Below are 22,689 nucleotides of genomic sequence, written 5' to 3' on the forward strand. Positions count from 1 at the left end.
TGAGGTCAGTTTCTGATTAGAATTTAAACTGAGGTCAGTTTCTTATTGGTATTTTAACAGGTCTGTTTCTGATTGGTCTTTTAAATGAGGTCAGTTTCTGATTGTCTTTTATCACAGGTCAGTTTTTGATTGGTCACCTAACTGAGGTCTGTTTCTGATTGGTCAGCTAAGGTCTGTTTCTGATTGGTCACCTAACTAAGGCCTGTTTCTGATTGGTCACCTAACTGAGGCCAGTTTCTGATTGGTCACCTAACTAAGGTCTGTTTCTGACTGGACACCTTACTGAGGTCAGTTTCTGGTTGGTCTTTTTACTGAGCTAAGTTTCTGATTGGTCTTTTGAACTGAGCTCAGTTCAATGATTCCCTGACTGGAACATCAGGGATTAGATGGATGTTGTTTGTAGTTGTAGCAAGTTTGATAATTTGTAGTTCTAGTAAGGAATCTGTATCTCTCACTGTCTATAAATCTTTCTGATGTGTTGCTCTGTATCTTGGCTAGCCCTTGTCTTTTCACTCTCCATAACACTGCAATCAAAGCAATATTTCTTTTGTTTGCATCTTCTTACATATGCTTGTTTTTCTCCAGTCTTAGTAAGAACATTGTTTCTTTCAAGAAAAAAAAACAAAACCGTGGCCTATCTATGATCAAGTTACAATGACCTGATCCGTGTTTCTTTGCCAAGTTTATTATAAACTGAATTGCTCATATCTAGCACAAAATCCCTACACCAAAAAATTCGTAATACCTAGGTCCGATAATTTACATTCCGTGTAACGGAAATACTTTGTTAAAAATTGCAGGCAAGAAACCCCTCACACCCATTTAGATAAACATGATGTAACTTATCTGGTGTATAAATCAGAGTTTATAAATACAGAAGGTGTAAGAATACATAGACAGGCTGCTAGATTTCTGGTGGTGGGGTAATTCAAATGCAGCTGATGGTTCTTTTCAGGTGCCAAGTCTTGGAGAAGTGCGATATTATCTTTTCAGCCCCCCACAGGGGGCGATATACCACTTAATGTTTCACAGGCAGTGAGATTTATGTACAAGTTATATTGAACCAATAAAAAAAATGTCAGAAATATGTTTCTGATAAATGTGGTCTTTTTTCCCCAAGGGATTGAGGGTTCTAATATGTCAAAAAGAAAAAAAAAGGAAAATATTCATTGTGGCAATTATCCTATGATGAAATTTGTTGCATCTATTTTCAGATAATTATTTCTGAGAAATTTCTGCATTTTGGCAAATTTGTTGTATTTTTGCCTTTTTTTTTTTTTTTTAAAGAATGCTGGGGAAAAAATACAAAACTTGGTGCCCAGAATAATTTATTAACTCTGAAGGTCTTTAGCTCTCATGTGGTGATAAACTTTGCAGCATTAACCTTGAAAACTCATCTGGATTCTATTATGTAATACCGACTTTTGAGCCTTGAGGGTTTTTCTTTTGCTAATTTATCTTATCTATTAAAATTATGACAAAATTTAACATTTAATGAGATATAACCTTGATGCCCAAACTTAAAACAAATGCTCTAGAAGTTTCCATCAAGGCATTTGGGTAAAATTCTCGTAGCTGGACCATTAACAGGTGGAACAGTAAAAATTCTTGAACGCTTTTTCTAGCACATTTTGAATTTTGTTGTACACCTTGACAATAGACAGGAATAGGATTTTTTTGTGTGGTTTTATATTTTAATAGATATAAACAGAATGACAAAGTTACACAACCTGCATTGGCATATCAGAATATTATTCTCATGAATTCTGTTTTATGGTTAATTCTAATTTTAACTTAATGTTAATTTTAATATTTCAAAGGAAATGTTAAATAAATATAGTTTAATTATGCTGATATATAAAATTGATCATTTTGAAATTTGTAGTTTTTGTTTTGTTTTTTTTTAAAACCATATATAATCTTAGGAGTATATCTGTGAAAAGTTAATGTACAAAAGGAAGTTGTGTGAACAGGTAGATGTATTCATATAACAGGTAGATATGTAGACACAGAGCATGTGCTGAAGCACATGTATAGCCTGCTACTTATAACCGTTTTCTCCAGAAAACTGTTGAGAATTTTTAATGGCTAATCAGTGACAGATGTTAAAACATACAGTCTTGTTGAAATAGCTTGTTTCAGGGCCGAAGCTGCTACTCCATTGAGAGCGTTTCCTTCTAAACTTCACAGATTTTTCTCACACCTTGTAACAGTGTCTATAGGAATCTTACAAAGTTTAATTTGATTGGATGTTATTGAAAGTTTGAAATTTTTTTTTTCCATCAACTGTATGTCGAGTTTCCTTTGGATCGGATTTTTGTGGAAGCACATTTGTAGGAAGAATTGGATGATTTAAAAGCTGTTCTCCCTATGCAGTTCTAAATGGAACAACATCATTATTTTTTATCTTGTTCAATGGATAGAAATAGTTATTGTGTGGATTTTATGTTGTAGTTGGACGTTGATGAAATGTACATTTTTGGTGTGTATGAAGGAGTGCAAAATATATGAAGCAGAATTTGAAATGAAGGTGGATTTTAACAGAAGTTATCATTAACTCTTGCTTAGGAATAGTGGCAAATGGAATTTTGTAATTAATCAACATATCATAGCTTGAGAGGGTATCAAAATTTTTTTTTTTTTTTTTTTTTTTTTTTTTTTTGCTATTTATAAGCAGCCGATGTGGAAAAGAAGAAAATTAATTAATAATTTAGTTTCATGCCAAGAATCTTGTACAGAAGTGCTTTTTTATCCTTGAAGACATTGTATCACCTGAGCACCCAAGGAATTTTATAAGAAACTTTTTTTTTTGTAATTTTCAAGAATTTTCTTTAAAATAAAACATGAAACATAGAGACTTCATAAAGAAAAAGGTGAAATAATATTCTTTATACAACATCATCCAACAAAAGGAATCATTCAGTACTTGCAGTACTTTGATTGAAGGGGCAATAATAACAGCCCTTCTATGGTAGTCGGTAGAGTAAATAGATAACTTGTGATTTGTGAAGTTTGAAATTGAAATTTTTTGGGTGTGAAGTTGGCACAAACATTCAATCTGGATTCCAGAAGAGACTTTTACAGGCGGATGTATTGTACATACCCCTACCTTCCCCCACCCCTAGGGATGTACCTGCCCACCAAAGTGGCAGGGGTGTCGGTGAGTACACACGCACACAAACAGTCTTGATTTTCAAAATGTTTTGAAATTGGAATCAAGTAAAGAATTGATCATGAACATGCAGTTTTTCATATCTCCAGTGTACAAATTTGTGTGTCTAAGTAATAATTTATAGTTTACCAGCATTTGCTTCAAAAATTTATATTTTTCGTGATTGACTTGGAATACTGTTTTGCACATAACTTCAGTGTTGAAGATTGGAGGGTTCTTTTATCATCAATCTAAGTGATCTAGTTTATCTGTTCATTATGTTGAAAAATGATTGTTTATTTTATTCATTGGTATCTGAACTGCCTGCTCTCCCAAGTTACCCATAATTTGTATGATCTTTTACCCCCTGAATAATCTTGGCAATGTGGACAAAAAGGTAAAAAAAAAAAAAAAAAAACCTACTGATCACACTCATTTTGAGTACATACTTCTGAAGTTGTATTGGTATAGTGTTATTGATATTGATAAAAGTCTTTGTTCACTTTTATATTTAACTTTATCCAATTTTTATTTTAATTCTTGTTTACATTACTATAATTTATTAAAATTAAATCATTTTTTATTTAATAAACCGTAGGCTTTAGATCTGTTTCGTGGTTTCTAGACCCTTTATTCGTATTGGATTTCAAGTTTTAGCTTTTCCTCCATGTGAATCCAATTAACGGTGTGTAATAATCTGCTGAAATAGGTGTGAATTCGCCACTAAAAACTTGACTATTTCTGTTGATACAAATGCTCAGCATTATTTAGTGCCAACAGCTCAAAGCCTTTCTCAGCCTCCCCTGGGCCTGGAGTTTATTATTCACTTGCTCAAATTTTGATCCAATTTGAAAACTTCAAAGAATTGGGGGTTTGCTGCTTAGCGGAGAAGGTGAAAATCTTGGTAGATCACATGTGGTTTGGATTTTCTCTGGAAAGCTTGCTGTTGATTTTTTGGTAGTTTTCTTAATCAAGTTAATTAGAAGATACCAGGTGTTTTTACACCTTTTAGCATTTTGGGTTTTATGAATTTCTTGTCTGTCTAGCAGTACAAAGTTGAGGGTACAAATTCTTATAGAAAAGACTTTTTCCTAATGATTGTCAAATAATTTACTGAAGTGTAATTTTGATGCCCTCTCTCCCCCTTAAAAACTGGATTGCACTTGTATATAAAATTAATAATAGCCAGAGATAGACATTTCTGAAAAAGGAGAATGTACTAAGTGCATACAAGTTTTCTTTGTCCTTGCTTTTACCTTTTTTTCCTGAATAAATCTCGGCTAATTCACATAAAACTTGCAGTGTTTGACACAAATCACTTAAAAAAAAAAATCAGTATTTCCATTGAGGCTTATTGATTGGCATTTGACAAGGATCGAACCTGTACCAGGGTCTCTCTGTACTTGACAATTGCTTTCTCCATTGTCTCTCCAAACAAAACTTGCTCTGGAGTAGCCAATCCTCAATGTTAATGAACTGCAATATACCCATGTAGATAAGACTTGATTTCATGATAGTAAAAAATTGTGATCCAAAAATAAGGATATTTTTTTGAAGGTGGCTGAATGAGATCTGACATTTACATGTGTATTTGATAAGTGTAGATCTGTATTTATTTCCCTCCCAGGGTAAAAATAAAGGTAGGCTATGGTTATCCTGACCGAACCCTAGATAAAAATAAAAATGAAGGGTTCTTTGAGAATGATGAATGTTCAGAGCTCCTGATGAACTGATAAGGCAATCTATAGAATTGACAGACTGCTTGATTTTATAGGGAAACTCCAATTCTCATTGAATAATCCACCATGTTATTAACACTGTGTTTATGTAATAATGTTTTGAATGAGTTTTTTTTTTTTTGAAAGGTTAAAAATTATTTTTGGAATAATTAATAAATTGCTAGTCTTTAAACTCTGTATGGACAATGCTTATAGTTTAAATAAATTATAAATGGAACTTACAATCATCTGTGAGAGATTTTCCACAGATATTTTGATTTCAGATTAAAAGCTAACAGATGGATATATTTAGATGTGTTTACTATATAGTTGTGTCGTTGTATATGAAATCTGAAATACTCTGTTATAATTCTGTTCTATTATAGATGTATCCCTCTAGTCCAGAGGAGTACAATGATTCTGGAAATCGATATCACACATCACCCAACCCAATGTTCTCCAAGGACTCTTACTACATGCCAGGTAAATTAATGTGACATTAACCCCCCACCCCACCCAGCCCACCCACCCCAAACAAACAAACACACATCACCCAACCCAATGTTCTCCAAGGACTCTTACTACATGCCAGGTAAATAAATGTGACATTAACCCCCCACCCCACCCAGCCCACCCACCCCAAACAAACAAACACACATCACCCAACCCAATGTTCTCCAAGGACTCTTACTATATGCCAGGTAAATAAATGTGACCACCCAACCTAATGTTCTCCAAGGACTCCTACTACATGCCAGGTAAATGTGACATTATCATCCCCTCCCCATCTCCCCAACCCCTCAAACACAGAAAGAAACACACGTGTTATGTAACCCAGTATTATTTCCAAGGACTCTTACTACATGCCAGGTAAGTAAATGTGATGTTCAAACCCCCTTTCACCTCCTAAACCCCCCTTCCCCAAACAGAAGAAATCACTCACCGTAGTGTTCTCCAAAGACTCTTACATCGTGCCGGGAAAATAAATATTGACATTTAAATATCCACTACCACCACCACCCCCCCCCCCCCACTCACACACACAGACATGGAAATATGCTACACCACATGCCAGGTAACATTAAGCATGATATTCAGCCCCCCCCCCCCCCCCCCCCCCCAAAAAAAAAAAAAAAAAAAAAAAACATCACCCAACCAAATGTTCTGAATTTCCAAGACTTCTACTACTGTACCCACTATTTATGTCATAGTCAACACCCCTCCTCCCCCCTACCCAACCCCACAGTGACACTAATGATAAAAAGAAATTCTGATGAAACTTTTTGATAGAGGTCTTTCAACAAGCCAAAGGATCAGACATAAGCTATTAAAATAAGTTCTTAATGTTCTTTTTGTTTTCTTTAAAACATCTGCTTTAGAGAGTGAAAAATTCTCAATCTTTTTGATGAGGTCTAAAATAATTTTGTCACATCTCTAACTCAACAACACAATTTTTTGAAGAACATTCTGGTATATTGTATAATTACAAAAGGGTTTTTGGAGTGGGTGCTCTTTTTGACAAAAGTCCCTCATCGAACAAATTTGGGCCTTTCTTAACTACTAGTTATTTGTCAGTCTGCACCAATATAACTGGGCAAATTTAGATTCAGACTTCATTAAATATTGAATTTTATATCTGTACATTTCTTTTAAATTATGTGACAATATTGGATTACTTTATACATGTACCTTTTGATGCAGTGTCAATCTGAATAATAATGTAGTGTATGTAAAATTTTATTATGATCATGCTGAATAATTGTCACCGGTCGGGTAACTTAAGTTTGATTTATGAATTTGATGGGTTATTTATTAATGAGTTTGGTGTAATTTTATTGTTTCAAGTGGGAGTAAAAGGCATCAAAAGTGCAGTGTATATAATTATCATTGTCATAAATTCTTTCATGGAAAAATGTTTCTGGAATACATTACATTCAGTATGGATTATTATAGGTTATTTATGTCAGAAATAAGTACATGCAGTCTTGCAGATGTCACTTTGTCAAGGAAAGAACAAGGGTCACTTGCAGCCTTTTTTTTGGCCCTGTGAATTTTTAAAAAAAAATCAAAACTGCTCTGGTTTAGTTGATAATGCATTAAATTTTTACTTGGACCTTTGTTAACTGCATTCTTTTGAAAATTTTTCTTGCTAGTCAATGCATCATGATGACATGAAATTGCCCATATCCTGAAATTTCTTTTAAAAAAAAAATGGCCAAATCTTTAAGCTGCTTTCATTGTTTTATATACAGCACAACATCTGATCCAAAATATTCAATTTTATAAGGAGAGACTTGTTTCTGAAGATTGTAAAACATGCTGTATTTGTAGGATCGAGGGATGTTTTCAAAATAATTTTTCTTGGTTGGTGTGTCTGTCTGTATTAAGTATACAGTGAATCATAGTTATCTGGAAACTTCATGGGGCTGAGAAAAAAACTTTTTGAGATATACATACAGAAAAATTGGTTGGGACTTCCATTTCGCTTTGACATATATCCAGGGTATTAAAGCTATCAGTTTTAGAGATTTGGAAGATTAAATGGTTTTTTTGATGTTATGATTGGATTTTACTGTAATTTCCAGCTTTTACCCTTGTTTTTTTTTTTCTGTAGATGGACCTGGTCAGAACACACCTGACCCATGGTCAGCCAGTAATGGACTTCCTCCTTCTTCCACATATCCTTCAATGTTGCCAGGCAACAGTCATCATTCTCAAGCATATCCCAACATGCATCACCCTCACGACATGGTAAGATCCTCTCCCGCAGCCGGGGGTTCAGAGATGCGTCACTCTCCCGGCGTGATGGTCGCCCAGTGGCTGGGGAACAGCCCGTCTTCTTCCACGTCCTCCAGGATCCCCCCACAACAGGTTGGTACTGCAGTGCGTAGCAATGTACTCTGTCATTATCACATTCTGCATAGTCATACCACATATCTCTAAGGTTTGGATTCTGAGGTGATATGCAGTGTGCAAAAATCTGCCCAGTTAGCTTGCCTTAGGCTAGCAACATAGCAGCTGACAGCTTTTTAAGACATTTTGTTGTAATACAGTGTTAATGCAAAAGATCTGGAATTAGGGTAACTAAGGTTTTAAACAAATGGCATACGCTAAATGATGGAATCATGTATTCATAGGTGGGGTCTTTACCTCTTACCATAGGCATAGGTAGATTGAATTTTTGAATAATATGGAGGTAAAGAAATTTAGGACCAAATTTTGTAGGAAATAAAGGGAAGTTTTGAAACCTTAGCCTTCAGTGTAATAGGTATTATTTTGGTTTTCAAATTATTTTGTTGATATAAAGATGAATCAGTTAGTATTGCTAGGTTTCATGTGGGGAAATTTAATTTAGCTTGGGCTTTCTTAATGCTAGTAATTTTTCAATATTTAATTTTTTGGCTGTCTAATGTGAAGTTTAAAAATACAAAAGAGACAGTGTTCAGTTATTGTAAACAACAAAATACTAGCACATTTAAAGAATAAAATACAATCATTGTTCATGCCAAGTATTTATTTTTTACTGCCTTTTTGCATCATGCTCACTGCCGCTGTATCAAACACGAGTAACCATGCTTATTTTTTAAGGATCCTGCCTTTAGCACTAAAGTTAATTAGTTATCTGAAGGAAATACTGTAATTAACTGATTTGGAATAACATTTTTCACAGTTTAATTAACTTTTTTGTACTTTATGATTTTAATTAACAGTGTTTCAGTGATATAGAGCCAGTTTTTACTTGAAACTAATCAAAATTAATATCATAACGTACTGTGTATGTACATGGAGAGCTTTCTGAAGGAATTAAAAATTACCTAAAATAAAATCAGATAATGAAATATGAAACTTTAAGGTGTTGAATGGGATATATTTAAATAAAGATAAGAGGAGGTTGAGAAATTTTTTATTATAATCGGACGGTCATATGAAATTGTAAATATTGCTGCACTTTGTCTTACATCAGCCGTAATCAACAACCCTTGCTGTATACATTAACTAGTTGATTGAAATAAGGGAAATTTTAAGGATTATTTTCTTATACCATGTCATAGGACCCCTGTATGTAATTTATAAATTTTTTGTATGCTCATACACTAAGTTACATTTGTTTATGGCAGTTCATATTTGTTTGAAGTGGAATCTTTTATGTAGACTGTCAATTCATGAAAGTGATAAAACTATCAACGAAAACAACCAATGGGAAATTCTTGTTCTGTGTAATTGAATAATGTTATGATGATTGTATTGGGATTTCCGGATTCAAAAGTGCTACTTTTATGAGAATATAGAATATATATCTGATATAAAACCTAGCAAGTATTCTTTACCTAGAAAAGAAAATTGCGTCGATAGAAACTGAGAGTTTTTGACAGTCATTGCTATGCATTGCTTTACCAAACTTTGTCCTATCCTCTTGATGGTGACCTATATATTTATTTTGAGCTTTCTTTTGGAATTCTTGATAAAGAATTACCAGAATTTTATGCAAAGCTAGTCGTCTTTAGTATTCAAACAGTTACTTGAAATTTTTTTTATCAGATTTGGAAGTACATTAATTTTGTGTATAATTATAGATAAATATTTCAGAGAAAAAAATTAAGATGGCAAAGCATGTTTTGATTGCAAATGAATCTAAGCTGGAAATATGAATATAAAATTTGAAATGTACCACTTGTATTAAATTTTGATTTCAGAGTCTATAAACTGAGAACAACTTTTGAAATAATTGTGATAACCGAGCAAAATTTTTATCATTTGTTTTTTTTATTTGAATTTTATACATGATAAAAAACTGCAACTTCTGAAACACAAAAAACATTTTATAATAAAAATCAACAATAAAAAATTTTGACTGAAGTCTGTTCTCAGTTTATGGTGTTCAGGCTTCAATTAGATTGCATAAAGTGATTAATGTAACTCTAAAAATTTAATTGGGATATGATAAATGTGATCTGTGCTACAAAAATAAATTTAATTGGGAGATTTGTGGCCTTGTCAGTGATTTCTGGTTTCCGCTTGAGTGAATCTGACAGGGGCATGCTGGGAAGGGTCATTTATTTCCATTGACATGTAGCATCCTGTTGCCATGGTTATGAAGAGGCTGGTTACTCACTGTGTACAATTTTTATCCAAAGCCCCAAAACCAGATGGCAGATAATTCCCGTAATTTTATGTTCTGTGTAGGAAGATCCAAATAAAAAATTCACCTTTCAAACTTTTAAATTTTTTTTTAGGCAATAATTGTTGCAGACTAGTAATACATGATAAGTCTTTTTTTTTTTAACTGACGTCTTTGAAAATATATTTCAAATGAATATGATGTCCTTGAGAAATCTCTGAAATCTTGATGAATCTGTGCAAGACTCCTTAATTGAAAGCAAAATAAAGCTGGTAGTAAAATAAAAATGGTTCCTATGGCAACATTAAATTCTAAATGTGACCCTCCAGGCAGAAAAATTTCAGTGTTTATTTTCTTTGGCAAATTCCCAGTTCTGTGATCAAAAGGGGAATCTTAATGGATTAAAAACCAAATTTATGAAACAATAATTTTGTTAGGGTAAGGCCAGGTAAAATTAATCTTTAGATTCTCATCCCCGCCCGCCCCTCTCAAAGTGCCCCGCCCCGTTGTTTTTTATTTTGCTTTTTGAGTGTCAAACGTATTATTTTCATTTATTTTTATTCAGCAAGAATCTGGGTCAAAATTTAAGAGTTATCTCCCGTCTGTATTAAAAGTCACGTGGCGCTATTTATAGCAAAAAAAACTATGTGAAGAATGGAGAGAAATCAGCAATAAAAGCAGTTTAAATATGTAAGGTAAACATAATTTGTCAGTATAGAGAAGGCAGAAAAGCAAAAATAACATAAACACATCTAGTACTGATCTAGATACCATCACTGGCATGAACAAGTTTTTAATGAGATTTTAACGAAGTAAAAACAGGCGAAGAAAATGACACATGGTCAACCGATCTCCAGTTATCATGGTTATATGTGATTTTGCATTAAAAAAAAAAATAAACATCATCCAAAGACTTTAGAGAATAATAGTGCTAAGGAAATGTATAAAACCTTAAAACTGTTCAGGCCTAGGCTTTTCAGTAGAATATTTTACAGATTTACACAATCCTGTTTTGCAAATATGATACATTTTTATGTCGAACATGTCAAGTCTCAAGAACGATTGAATTTAGGAGGACAGTGGAAATCTGTGATATATCACACAGAACAGAAGGAGTTGTTGGTAAGACTATAAGGTATTTGGGGAAAGGCCGATGAGAAAACATGCATATGCAATTTATTAGGATCAGCACCTCATTTTATTTGGCGTGTGCCGTATCTGTGTACTAGATAATTTGTTAATAAAACTATAAATATTTTAATTTTCTATAGCAAGAATCTTCAGTCTGTAGATATTTAAAAGAATATGAAAACAATAAAATCTATTCATATTGTCATTAACATGGTATAAAAATTATGAGTACGAATGTTTTGTTGATACTTTCAACTATAAAAAATAAAAAATAAAATCCGCCCACCCGCCCCAATTTTTAAGCAAATTAGGATGAGAATCTAAATTTTAAATTTATGTGGCCTAAAATCTGTAATTTAAAGTCCCTGCATGTTTTAGAGCCTGTGAAGCTTGGAAAAGCATTTTGTACACAATCAGTTTGTGCTCTTTCCTTCCATAATTTTTATGTCTGTTGAGTGAACTATATTTGGTTTATAAGCAAGAGGAAAAAAATACAGAAGTATCTCAGTTTGACAATCTATGAAGGCTCAGAAAACCATTGTAACTACTAATGACCCTCTCAGGATAATAAAAAAAATAGTTCCTATCCATATGCAAGGACAATCCTGATCATATAATTTCCAGAATTCTCTAGCTTGAGTATTTGTAGATTCTAATGACTGTTTTAAAGGTTACCCCATGTACCCTCTACTCATTGTAATTTTAATTATTCTCTCTCCCAAAGTTTTGTTCCCTTTCTTCACAACTATAGATTCTGGGTTCTTTTACATGGTAACCCCACTGTACACCCCCTAATAGCTATTTTTAGATTTTATTACCTTTTTTCAGAGTATCCCACTGTCCCCTCCTCAAATGTATTTATAGATTTTATGTCCTTTTTCAGGGTTACCCCACTGTACCCCCTAATAGCTATTTTTTAGATTTTAATTCATTTTACAGAGTACCCCGCTGTCCCCTCCTCAAATATATTTATAGATTTTATATCCTTTTTCAGGGTTACCCCACCGTTCCCCCCTCACAGCAGGATAACCTGGGTCTACCACCCATGTCAACATTCCGGCCAGGCACCACCATCCCGACCACCACATACTCCTCACCCTCACCAACCGTCAATGGCGGCGCCCAGGGGTCTCAGACGGGGGACGCCATCAACAAAGCTCTCGCATCTGTAAGTATGGGGTCCCAAACAGGGAATGCCAATAGTAGAGCTCTCGCGTCTATTAGTATGGGGTATTTACCATACACTTATATCAACTGGACTCGATAAAATTTAAGTCATAGCTTTGTAACGAGATGACAGTTTTTCAGGAATAAAAGGAATTGTTGCATTTTTCAGTCATTGTGAGGTAAAAATTATTCAATATCAAGACTTGCTGAATTAATCAATCATAATGAGAAAAAATATTCAAAATTTTATAGATCTATTTGAAAAATTGTTGTCATGATTTGCATGCTATATTGATTTTTTTGTTTTGCTGTTCACAATGTAACCTGCTGATTTTTTTTTCAGATATATTCGCCAACAGATCATACAAATAGTAGCTATGGTTCAAATCCCTCCACCCCAGTATCATCACCACCCCCAGGTAAGCTGTTAGATCCACCCCACTGGATCATAGTAGGTATAAAGGGTGGTAAAAAAAACATTTTTTCTGCCACCCTATGACCCTTATCTGCACCAAATTTACACTTTCTTGAAAACATGATTGAAAAATTACTCACTGGAAAATGTAAGAATAATGATAAATATAGGATCTCCCATGGTTTGTGGCTGGATATGATTTTTTGTCCGACAAGTTGCGTGTTATTATTCCCGAGCTTTGGCAAGGGGATAAAAACATGAGTGATGAAAAAAAAAAACCCTATAACTAACTACAAACCATGAGAGATCATTTTTCCCATGTTTTACACAGTTTTATATAAGTAAATCCACAATATTTGACCTGATCAAATTCACACAATAATCATTGAGACATCGCTACCGTGGATATGAAGACGTTATCCTATGAGCTATATCCACTCTACATAGGGAGTAAGCGTGATGAAATGCAATAAGACATTTAAAATGATTTTTTAATATAAAGAAAGATGACTGTTTATATATATTTGCATGTTTATGTGTTGTAGGATCATCAAGCCAGTGGCAGAGGCCAACTACACAATCTTCTACCTCGCCCCACTTTGAAGGGGGGAACCCCCTCCATTCTCTGGTAAGTTCCCAGCATGCACCTTGGGTCATGGCATGTCCCTTGCACATTTACAGATATGGGTGTATGTGTATCTGTTGATATCCTTTGCCTTATCTGGAGGGGTTTTGTCACACCATGAATTTGGTGTTTACAATGTTCCTTCAGGTCAGGCACAGATGTTAATTCAATTCCTTTCCCAGCTTGAACAATTTTTCTTTAATAGAGAAATACATTTTTCATCTGTGCTCCTCATGTGTATAACAAATCTATCATTCATGTCTGCTGAAATATTTTCATCTTTGCAACATTGAAATCATTTATTGTAGTAGTAATGTAATAAGTCAATCTCTGCCATTTGATTTACTGCATGTTTTTCTCTTAACTAAAAATCAACAAGCAAATTACAAAATCAGGGAATTACATGCCATTGCCAGACTTATAGCCATAAAAATTTGGGGGGGGGGGGGGGGGTTCCTTGACCGAGTGAGTGATACACTCTACTGATTAAACACTTAGTTGAACCCCAAACATTTCATCTGTCTATTAGTGCCTGTTAGTTTGTTATCCTGAGTTCCCATTAACTGAAATCATCACAAATCATTGTCATTCACTTTCTAGATTCAGGGAGAAGAAAACGCTAACATACTGTAAATTGCTTTTTTATTCAAGAGAATTCTCATTTTCGCTAAAATTACACAAGACTGTTTGCTCTAAGAAATTTATTCTCGCATACATTTGTATTATTAGAAGACTAAATACAACAATCACCAAAATGAGTGAAAACTTTGTCCTGCTTGTGAATAACAAATGGCTATCAGGTGAAAATAAGATGAAAATTTGGTGATCTACTGTACCTTTAGCTTCTATTTCTTTCAGTTCATGTAACTGTTGTGCATTAAATCACTTACTGTTACATGGACATAGCAAATGATCATTTTCATTCCATGATTTCTATCCTTGTTAGTGCTGGGCTGGAAGAATGAGGGATTTTAGAAATTCATTAGTAAATTTTCTAAACAACTGCCTATCTTTTTAAAATTGCATTTTTTATGCACTCGAGATAGTTTTTAAATAAATTGTTGCTGAAAAGGTCAGCTTCTTTTCAGAATGTTCAGGAAAAAAAGATTCAACATAGCTAATCTTGAACATATTTGAAAGTCATGTGTATATATGTCAGTGTTGATGGTCAAAGATTGGGTGGATAAGGGGGAAGGGGGTTTGTACACTGGACATTTCCTAGTTGGTACACAGAACTTGGCCACATTCAGGGTAAATATAAATGTTGGAAAACTCAAATGAATTTTGTCTAACAGCACCACCACAGATTTGCAATTTTTCAGCAGTTGTCTTGCACTGAAGAGGAGACAACTGGTAAAAATAGGGAGAATAATTTACCTTTCATGTATACCACACATCGGAAAATTTCATCTTGTTCAACTCTGTAAAAATAAACTATAAATTAGTTTTGTGTTGAAAAAGAGCAATTTTTCTGGTTTTTAGTTTGGGGTCAATAAAATGTAAGTCAATCTAGAAATAATGATAAAGTTAATTAGTGTAAAAAAAAAAAACTATGTGTACAAGGATTGCCTATTAATTATGGAGGTGGAAGTTAAAATTACCATCAAACTCTCGTTTAGGTACAAATATAGAGACTTTGTACTTTAAGTATTCAAAAGCTAGGCAGAATGTTAGAAATATTCTTGCACGAGGGTCAATCATTAATCATTAATAGGGTGAGTTGTAGCCTACATATGGAGCTTTTGAAATGAATAAAGTACAGAAAGGTTCTGTATAAGTGGGACATAAGGGTCCACCAGTATTATTCAAACTAGGGCTACTCTAGTAAAATTTTAATGAGGTGGGTTGAACACCACTGATTTTATAGATTTTTAGACCCCCCCCCCCTTTCCCTTTCCACTATAGAAAAGAATTGGTAAAATCAACACCACCAAGAGAATTCATTTTTTTTTTATTGAAACAAAAACCCACACAACCAGCTTGTTCTTTTAGCTTTTTAAATTGTAACATTTCAACATTTTGAAATAAAGGCAGTAGGAATGAATTATAACTGAAGGGTCTAATTAGTTCTTCTCTCTTTTTCCATATTTCTCATTTACCACTATTGATCTCTGTGTTGTTATGGTGACTTTTGCATGTGACTAACTGCACTTTTTGAATTAACCAATCACAGCCCAGCAGAATGGAAGAGAGGCTGGACGATGCTATTCACGTTCTGCGTGAGCATGTTGTGACCGAGGTAGGGGGTTTCACGGTTTTCATTTTCCCCTAACAATTAATCTTCATTATGCAGAGGCTTTTTAACACCTTTGTTGTGCATTTTAAAAAAAACGCTTTGCTAATTTGGTATCATTTTGTGAGAACTTTGCGTCTTCATTTTTTGCATGAAGGAAATTTGGAAATCTTTAATTTTTATTCCAGTTTATGCAAAAAAAAGAAAAAAAATCAAAAAACAACTATACATGTATGCTTCACCACAAAAGACTTATTTTATTCAACATAGTTCACGTATACCCTGGGAAATGCACTTTGAGTAGTAACATTATTAAAAATGACAACTAAACACCACTTCTTCCCTCCCTCCCCTCTTTCAAAGAAAAATGCAATTTGAAGTTTGATAAAGAACTACCAAACCATAAAGATCCAATTATTAACTGAGATTTGAGACCAATATTTCTCTATTATCATGCCATCATTAAAAGTCAAAATATTTAGGTCATGTTTCTAAAAGGTCATAAATATGAAAAAATCATATATCATTGAATTCATATTTATCATTTTTGTCTTTGGAATCTAATTTGCATAATGGATTCTGATGGTTTTATTGCTCTCATCACTTAATCATTTTCAAATTGGAATTCCTAAACATGTACATAAACATCATTATTGTATATAATATCCATCAATAAAACATCAATATTGTTATATTAAGTCAATTTCAAAGTTTGTCCTTGAACCAAAGTAAATTCGAGGAATTGATATACCTGTATATGTAACAGGGGAAATTTTCATATTTTTACATTTTGAAATATACTTGGTTCACCTTAGCTGAAAGTTTGGTTCTTGAATCAGAATGAATTCTCAGAATTGGTATATTTATAACAAGGCGTGTACACCATGCATGTTTGGAATACATTCTTTGTACTGAAAATGTAAATAAACCTAACATCTCTTGAAATATTTCCAAACTGAATCGCAGTCCTTTGAGCTAGTTTACGATGAAGATATTACCTTTTTCTATATCTGTTTTCTGGGTTGACAAATGACGCGCCTTATTTCCAAAAGCAGCCAGGGATAAAGACAATTCTTTGTCTAAATGTATATATGTCAGCCATTATGTAAATGTATTAAATTTATCGCAGAACTTTAAGGCTACTGAGTAGATGGAAAAAAACTTCTGGGAAAATTTTGAATGACAGATTTGTAAAAAAGAAGCACTTATGAGTTCCGTATCACTCTATATTCGACACAGTAAATTGACTTCGGGTTGCAATTATATTTTTGGATGGGATGGAACTTGTTAATTTTTTTAGTGTGTGTAATTAAAAGTCAGACAGGTGCTATAGAATTACAGAATTGTCTCCAAGTAGTCCTGAAAATAGACATTTTACCAAAAACAATTCAAAGAATACATCAATCATTTTATTGTGAAATAGAATGCTTATTTTAGATATGGTCATTTAATGTTTTATATTTTTCAATTTCCTGAAGAAAAAAAGCTTTTCCCCTTAAAGTAACAAATTATTCTAAATGAGATATGAACCACAGTCTTTTTGGGACTTGAACATTTCCCCATGCTTTCCGCAATCTTGCCACTTTTCAATATTATATAATTTTTGTTCAATGCTGGCATAGGAAATAGGAGATATATATGTATAAACAACTTCTGAAAAAAAGACCACAATTGGGTAAATAAAATAAAGAATCAACAATATTCAACCATTGAATTTTACTGAAGGGAAATTATTTTTTTCATCACTAAAATTTCTTGACATTATTAATTCTTTTTAATATGCATGTGTTTCTGATATTTTAATGTGATTTTTTTTTATTTCAGCAAAGTCGTATGGAGGAAAGACTGGATGACGCCATACACGTTTTACGGCACCACGCTGGGGAACCACAGATGGCGGGTCTGGCTGCTGCTGCTGCGGCTGCCGCAGCAGGTGGTGGTCACCAAAATCTGTCCATGATGCACTCTGGTGGCAGCCATCCTAATGGAATGAGTGGAATGTCCAGTTACACAGGAATCGGGTTGTCTGGTCATGTGGACCAAATGGTAAGTAAATAGTACACAAGTCTTGTACACTTGTAGAAGTGAGGGGCAGTCTAGAAGATAGGACATGGGTCATGTAGAATTTTCTAAGCTCTTGAGAGGAGCAGTAGGACATGGGTCATGTAGAATGTTTTAAGCTCTTGTGAGGAGCAATAGGACATGGGTCTTGTAGAATGTTTTAAGCTCTTGTGAGGAGCAGTTGAGAAGATAGGACATGGGTCTTGTGAATGTTTTAAGCTCTTGTGAGGAGCAGTTGAGAAGATAGGACATGGGTCTTGTAGAATGTTTTAAGCTCTTGTGAGGAGCAGTTGAGGAAATAGGACATGGATCATGTAGAAATTCCTAAGCTCTTGTAAGGAGCAATAGAAGATGTAGAATTTTTTAAGCACTTTTGAGGAACAATCAAGGATATAGAGTATGAGTTTTGTGGAAATTTTTATGTTTATGTGTGTGTGTTGAGAGAACATTCTTAGGATGTGGTATAAAAAACCATTCCTAGTCACAAATTTGGCTTTACATATTTTTGATAATAGCCTCTCTTGATTCTCTGAGTTTAAAAAAAAAAATAGATTTCATACCTAGAAGGCCTTATATCATGTACAAGAAAAAAGCTCTTTGTTGGATTTTGTTTCATTTGAAGTTTTCTTTTTTTTTCAAGGATTTGACAGTTTGTGGTTTGTTAATGTGATATTAGGGTTTGACAGTGTTTAGCAAAAGTATGGAGATAAGGGAAAAAAGTTTGTGGTTGATAATCATTAAGATTTTAAAGAGGGTTTGATGAAGTTTAAAAATTACTTCTGGTGAAAAGATTAATTTATTCTTTTGTTAATAATATTGTAAATTTGCTGATTTATGAATAACCTTTACGCTATTGAATCAACTTCCTATGTTGAAGGAAAATATAAAAATTCTGGTGGAACAGTTTGATTATTTTTTACCTTTTCATCATCATTTTGTTTTGATTAGCAAAAAAGAATTACCAATATATATCGAACATTTATTTTTCAAAGAAGCTTGGAACAAAAAAAAATTCATTCAGTGCAAATTAATGGTTAAAAATTTTTTGATATAATGTTCACATTGAGAAATGCTGCATTAGATTTGAATGCTGTCCTTTTTTTCTCTCCAACGACTAGACATTCTCTGTGATGAAAGAAGATATACTTTTAAATTTATTGCTCACCATATGTAAATGAATCTTTGCTCAGGCCTTTTTTCCCTTCAAGTGAAAAACTGATTCTTTGTGCAAATAATTACAGAAATTATTAATAGCTGGACTTAATTAGAACTGTATCCTGTTTAAGGATCTTTACATGTCAAAAGTTTTAAGAATTTGCATCTAAGTTGACTAAATGTCATCATAGGGAACCAAAATCATATAAAGCATTCTGCATCAACTCTAACTTTGGAATCTAAACCATGTTACTGAAAAATGTCAGGCGCCATAATGACAACAGAAAATGTCTGGTGACCCTCTTTGATCCAAGATTGATGCCTCATTAATCATTCCATCTAATTATACCACCCCCAACTCTTCACGGTTATTTAGCAGTCTCAGAAGCATGTGAGTACATGGTGACAATAGCAATATGGAGGAAATGGTTCTTTTTTTTTTCTTTATGTTCTGTGACCTTGATTCTCGACTCCTGATTTGATTTGAATTTTAATTAATATTGGTAATCCATCATTTGTGCTGCATGTTTGGTGTATATAGGCTGGTAGCAAACTCTAAGGCACCAGTTTCCTTAAGGGAGAGAAACATACAAGTGGAATTGAATTGCAGAATTTTTCAGTAATAATGTTGAAGGAAAATCTCTTTAGCATTTCCTCATACAGTAAGCCTGGAGCTCTGAAGAGAGTTTGGCCATTTGTAAGTTTTGATTTACATTTTCTGCTTTCATAATTTACTGTTAATGTTTTCTAAGGTGCATACATTTAATATTATATTTAGGATTGGACAGAAAGTTTGTTTATTTTATTTCAATTCTTGTTCCACTTGCGGAAGGTTATATGGTTAAGACATTTTTTTTTTTTACCTCCATGTATGAAAGAGTAATTGTGTAGATCTGCCAAACAATTTACTCTTGCTGGGAAAGAATGCAGTATATATTGTGGAGTAAATGTATCTTTGCATTACAAGTTTTAAGAATGCATTCAACAGATAAACAAGAAATGGTTATGTCATCATCTGTGAGGTACAACACATGCTACTATGCTTTTCTTACCTCCATTTCTGGAGAGCTTATCAGTAGAGGTGTGTTTCTGCTACATGTGTTATTCTGAAATGTTGGGCACGTTTTCTGATGGAGGGAAGTTTTTAGTTCTAAATAATGAAACAGGAGAGCAAGTCGAGCATGAAGAGTTTTGGGATGATAAAAAGGGTAATGTCAAAGTTTTCTCCAGATGCTGAGTTTGCTGGAGATTGGCTGTTTTTCACATCTTTCAAGATGTGTACAAATGGAGGAAAAATCACTATCTGAAAACAAGATTTATAACTTCAAGAAATGAGATTAATGTATTTAAAAAAAAAAATGAACCAGAGCTGTTATTCATAGATAGATGTCAGATATTCATGAACTGAAAATGTTTGGGTTCTTAACATGAAGATAATGTTTTTATGAATTTTTAGATTTTATATCTTTCATGTAGTTAAAAAAAGTTAACTGTTTGCCACACTTTTCAGCAGTGTTGGAGGTATATGTGGAAAATGAATTTTTAGGTTTTGTGTTTCTGATTTTCAGGGGAGTCACCACAACATGTCAGACAATTCAGAGCCCAAGAATTTAGATGGTGAGTGTTAAACATTTTGTTCAAGATTCATCTGCTAATCGCAAGTTCAGTTTTGATTTACCGAGCAAAGATTTAAAATTATATCTAAATCTTCCCAAATGATTAATTTTTGCATGATATTTGACGTTTATGAAGAATTGACTAAAAAGTAAAAGCTTGGGATAAATGAAAAAAGTAAACATGCAGTGGAATTTCCTCAATCCGGATGATAGTAATTCTACCATTTCATTTTCTGGACAAAATTTGTAGAGAACAGAAATAACATTTCTATATTTCAATTAAAAAGTATTCTGAGTAATCTGGACACTTCATTAACCTTGACAATTTGCTTAGGAACACAAACATTTGGATTAACCAGACTTTCTGTACATTGTAAAAAGAAAGGGAGGTAATCACTGTCTATTTTTTCCTTGCAGGTGCTTCCTCTGAGAAAAGTAACTTAACTCTGAAGGAGGAGAAATTGGACAAAATTGATGGGGACTCAAACAAGGGGGACAGTTCTGGGGAGGGATCAAAGAGCAATGTGACCTCCCCAGGAGGAAGCAATGGTCCTCCCAGCAAGAGGTCACGGTAAGTACTGGGGGCAGGGTATCTTAAATCTGGTAGATGAAAGTGAAAAAGATATAAATTTATAATTTGAACCCTCTATTGACTGCATATTTTTTTGTTGTTATTTATAAGAAAGAATATTTATTTAAAACCTTATAAAATGCATGTGTCTGAACTTTCTGTAACTTTCAAGATTTATTTTTAAAAAAAAATCATATTTGAATATTGAACAAGAATGATTTCCAATGAGTGATTGGTTTGAAGTGCTATGATATGATGTGTAAAATGCCCATGTGTTGTTACAGAAGAAGTGAACCCAACGATGAAGATGAATCCCCAGAGACCAAGGCGGAGCGGGAAAAAGTTCGCCGTCAAGCCAACAATGCCAGAGAAAGGTACGATCATATACTAATTTACAAAAAAAAAAATACCTAACTCGGGAAACTGTTTTAAGTATGGCAAAAATATTTAAAATCTTTTTACAGTAACTTAAAATTTGCCGAGAAATTTTATATAGAGGGAATATTGAACTTGTTTATTTAATGTTTTTTCTTCTGTGAGGGATTTAGTTACTTTTCTTGGTAAACTTAATGTATTTAACTTCGTGTGGCTGTACATTTCTGCATGGGGATAAATTTTTTAAACAATAAAGAAATTTCTGATAACATGATGGAAGGCCATAGTGTAAGATATTTTTACTGTGTATGTACATTGATGAGCTGTTGGACTTTGAGGGCTAAAACTTTGACAAAAAAGGAATTAGAACCACACATTTTGAGGGGATGTTAATGACCCACATATACATATATATATATATATATAGATCTTGAGCCCCTATTTCTAAATAAAGAGCTTACAAGAGCCTATTGTACCTGTGCACTTTGTCCCTGTAGAGTTCGTGTACGTGACATAAATGAAGCTTTCAAAGAACTGGGTCAGATGGTGGCGCTACAGTCGGGGTCTACCCAGCCCCTTACCAAGGTGATGATACTACAGCACGCTGTTCATGTCATATCCTCCTTAGAACAGCAGGTCAGAGGTGAGGAGGTCACAGGTCACCTGGCAACCTCAAGGTCAACATTCACCAAGCACAAGACAATGTTCTTAGATAACACACCAAGGGCTAAAACAACATTTGGACAAGTGCTCTAGTCTTATTTTGGAAATTCTGGCAAATTCGTAGAAATTTGTAACAAGAACTAGTCAATTAAGTGAAAGAAAAATATGTAAAAATTTAAAAACATGATTTTAGAAACACTTGGTGAAAGTTAGTTAAGGATGAGGGTTTTGGAAAATGGTGAATGTGTAACATTTGGGAGACCCAGGGTTGAAAGGTTAAGTTAAAGGTGAAATTGACAAGATTTTCTGATTTTCAGGATCCGTGTTCATGACATAAACGAAGCCTTCAAAGAGCTTGGTGAAATGGTGTCCCTCCAATCAGGGTCTAATCAGCCCTTAACCAAGCTAATGATTCTTCAGCATGCAGTAAACATTATAACGAACCTGGAGCAGCAAGTGAGAGGTCGGTACTTGCGCCCCTTACATTCACACTGGATTTTATTTCAGGGTCAAGGACACTTGGACAAGGGGATGATGGGAAAACCAGTCAGCAATGCAGAGTTACTTCCCTTTGTTTTGAAAGTAAAACCCCTCATTCACAGGCCTTTGATAAAATGTTTTGTAAAAAAGCTGGGGGTAAAAGTAAAATAGAGGGATAGATTATTTCACAACTTTTTTCTGTGCATTGC

At 33.8% G+C, this 22,689-nt stretch overlaps 1 protein-coding gene across 8 annotated transcripts in view; it reads left to right on the forward strand.

Moving 5' to 3' along the window:
* Window positions 1–22,689, forward strand: part of LOC133198984 (transcription factor 4-like) — a 59,046-nt gene that overhangs the window by 31,034 nt on the left and 5,323 nt on the right. For 3 of the 8 annotated variants that reach the window (XM_061334881.1, XM_061334885.1, XM_061334887.1), the window contains exons 9-18: window positions 5,256–5,352; window positions 7,484–7,740; window positions 12,114–12,287; window positions 12,630–12,705; window positions 13,247–13,329; window positions 17,384–17,605; window positions 20,344–20,392; window positions 20,809–20,962; window positions 21,247–21,336; window positions 21,835–21,980. In XM_061334881.1, coding sequence (XP_061190865.1) covers window positions 5,256–5,352; window positions 7,484–7,740; window positions 12,114–12,287; window positions 12,630–12,705; window positions 13,247–13,329; window positions 17,384–17,605; window positions 20,344–20,392; window positions 20,809–20,962; window positions 21,247–21,336; window positions 21,835–21,980 — 1,348 coding nt within the window. Of the gene's footprint in view, window positions 1–5,255; window positions 5,353–7,483; window positions 7,741–12,113; window positions 12,288–12,629; window positions 12,706–13,246; window positions 13,330–17,383; window positions 17,606–20,343; window positions 20,393–20,808; window positions 20,963–21,246; window positions 21,337–21,834; window positions 21,981–22,317; window positions 22,464–22,689 lie in introns of all 8 variants that reach the window. The other 5 variants (XM_061334882.1, XM_061334888.1, XM_061334884.1 and 2 more) reach the window with 4 other exon arrangements.

Source organism: Saccostrea echinata, unplaced genomic scaffold, assembly GCF_033153115.1.
Source record: "Saccostrea echinata isolate AGI-Se365-2 ecotype Australia unplaced genomic scaffold, CSIRO_AGI_Sech_v1 ptg000033l, whole genome shotgun sequence".
NCBI lineage: Eukaryota > Metazoa > Mollusca > Bivalvia > Ostreida > Ostreidae > Saccostrea > Saccostrea echinata.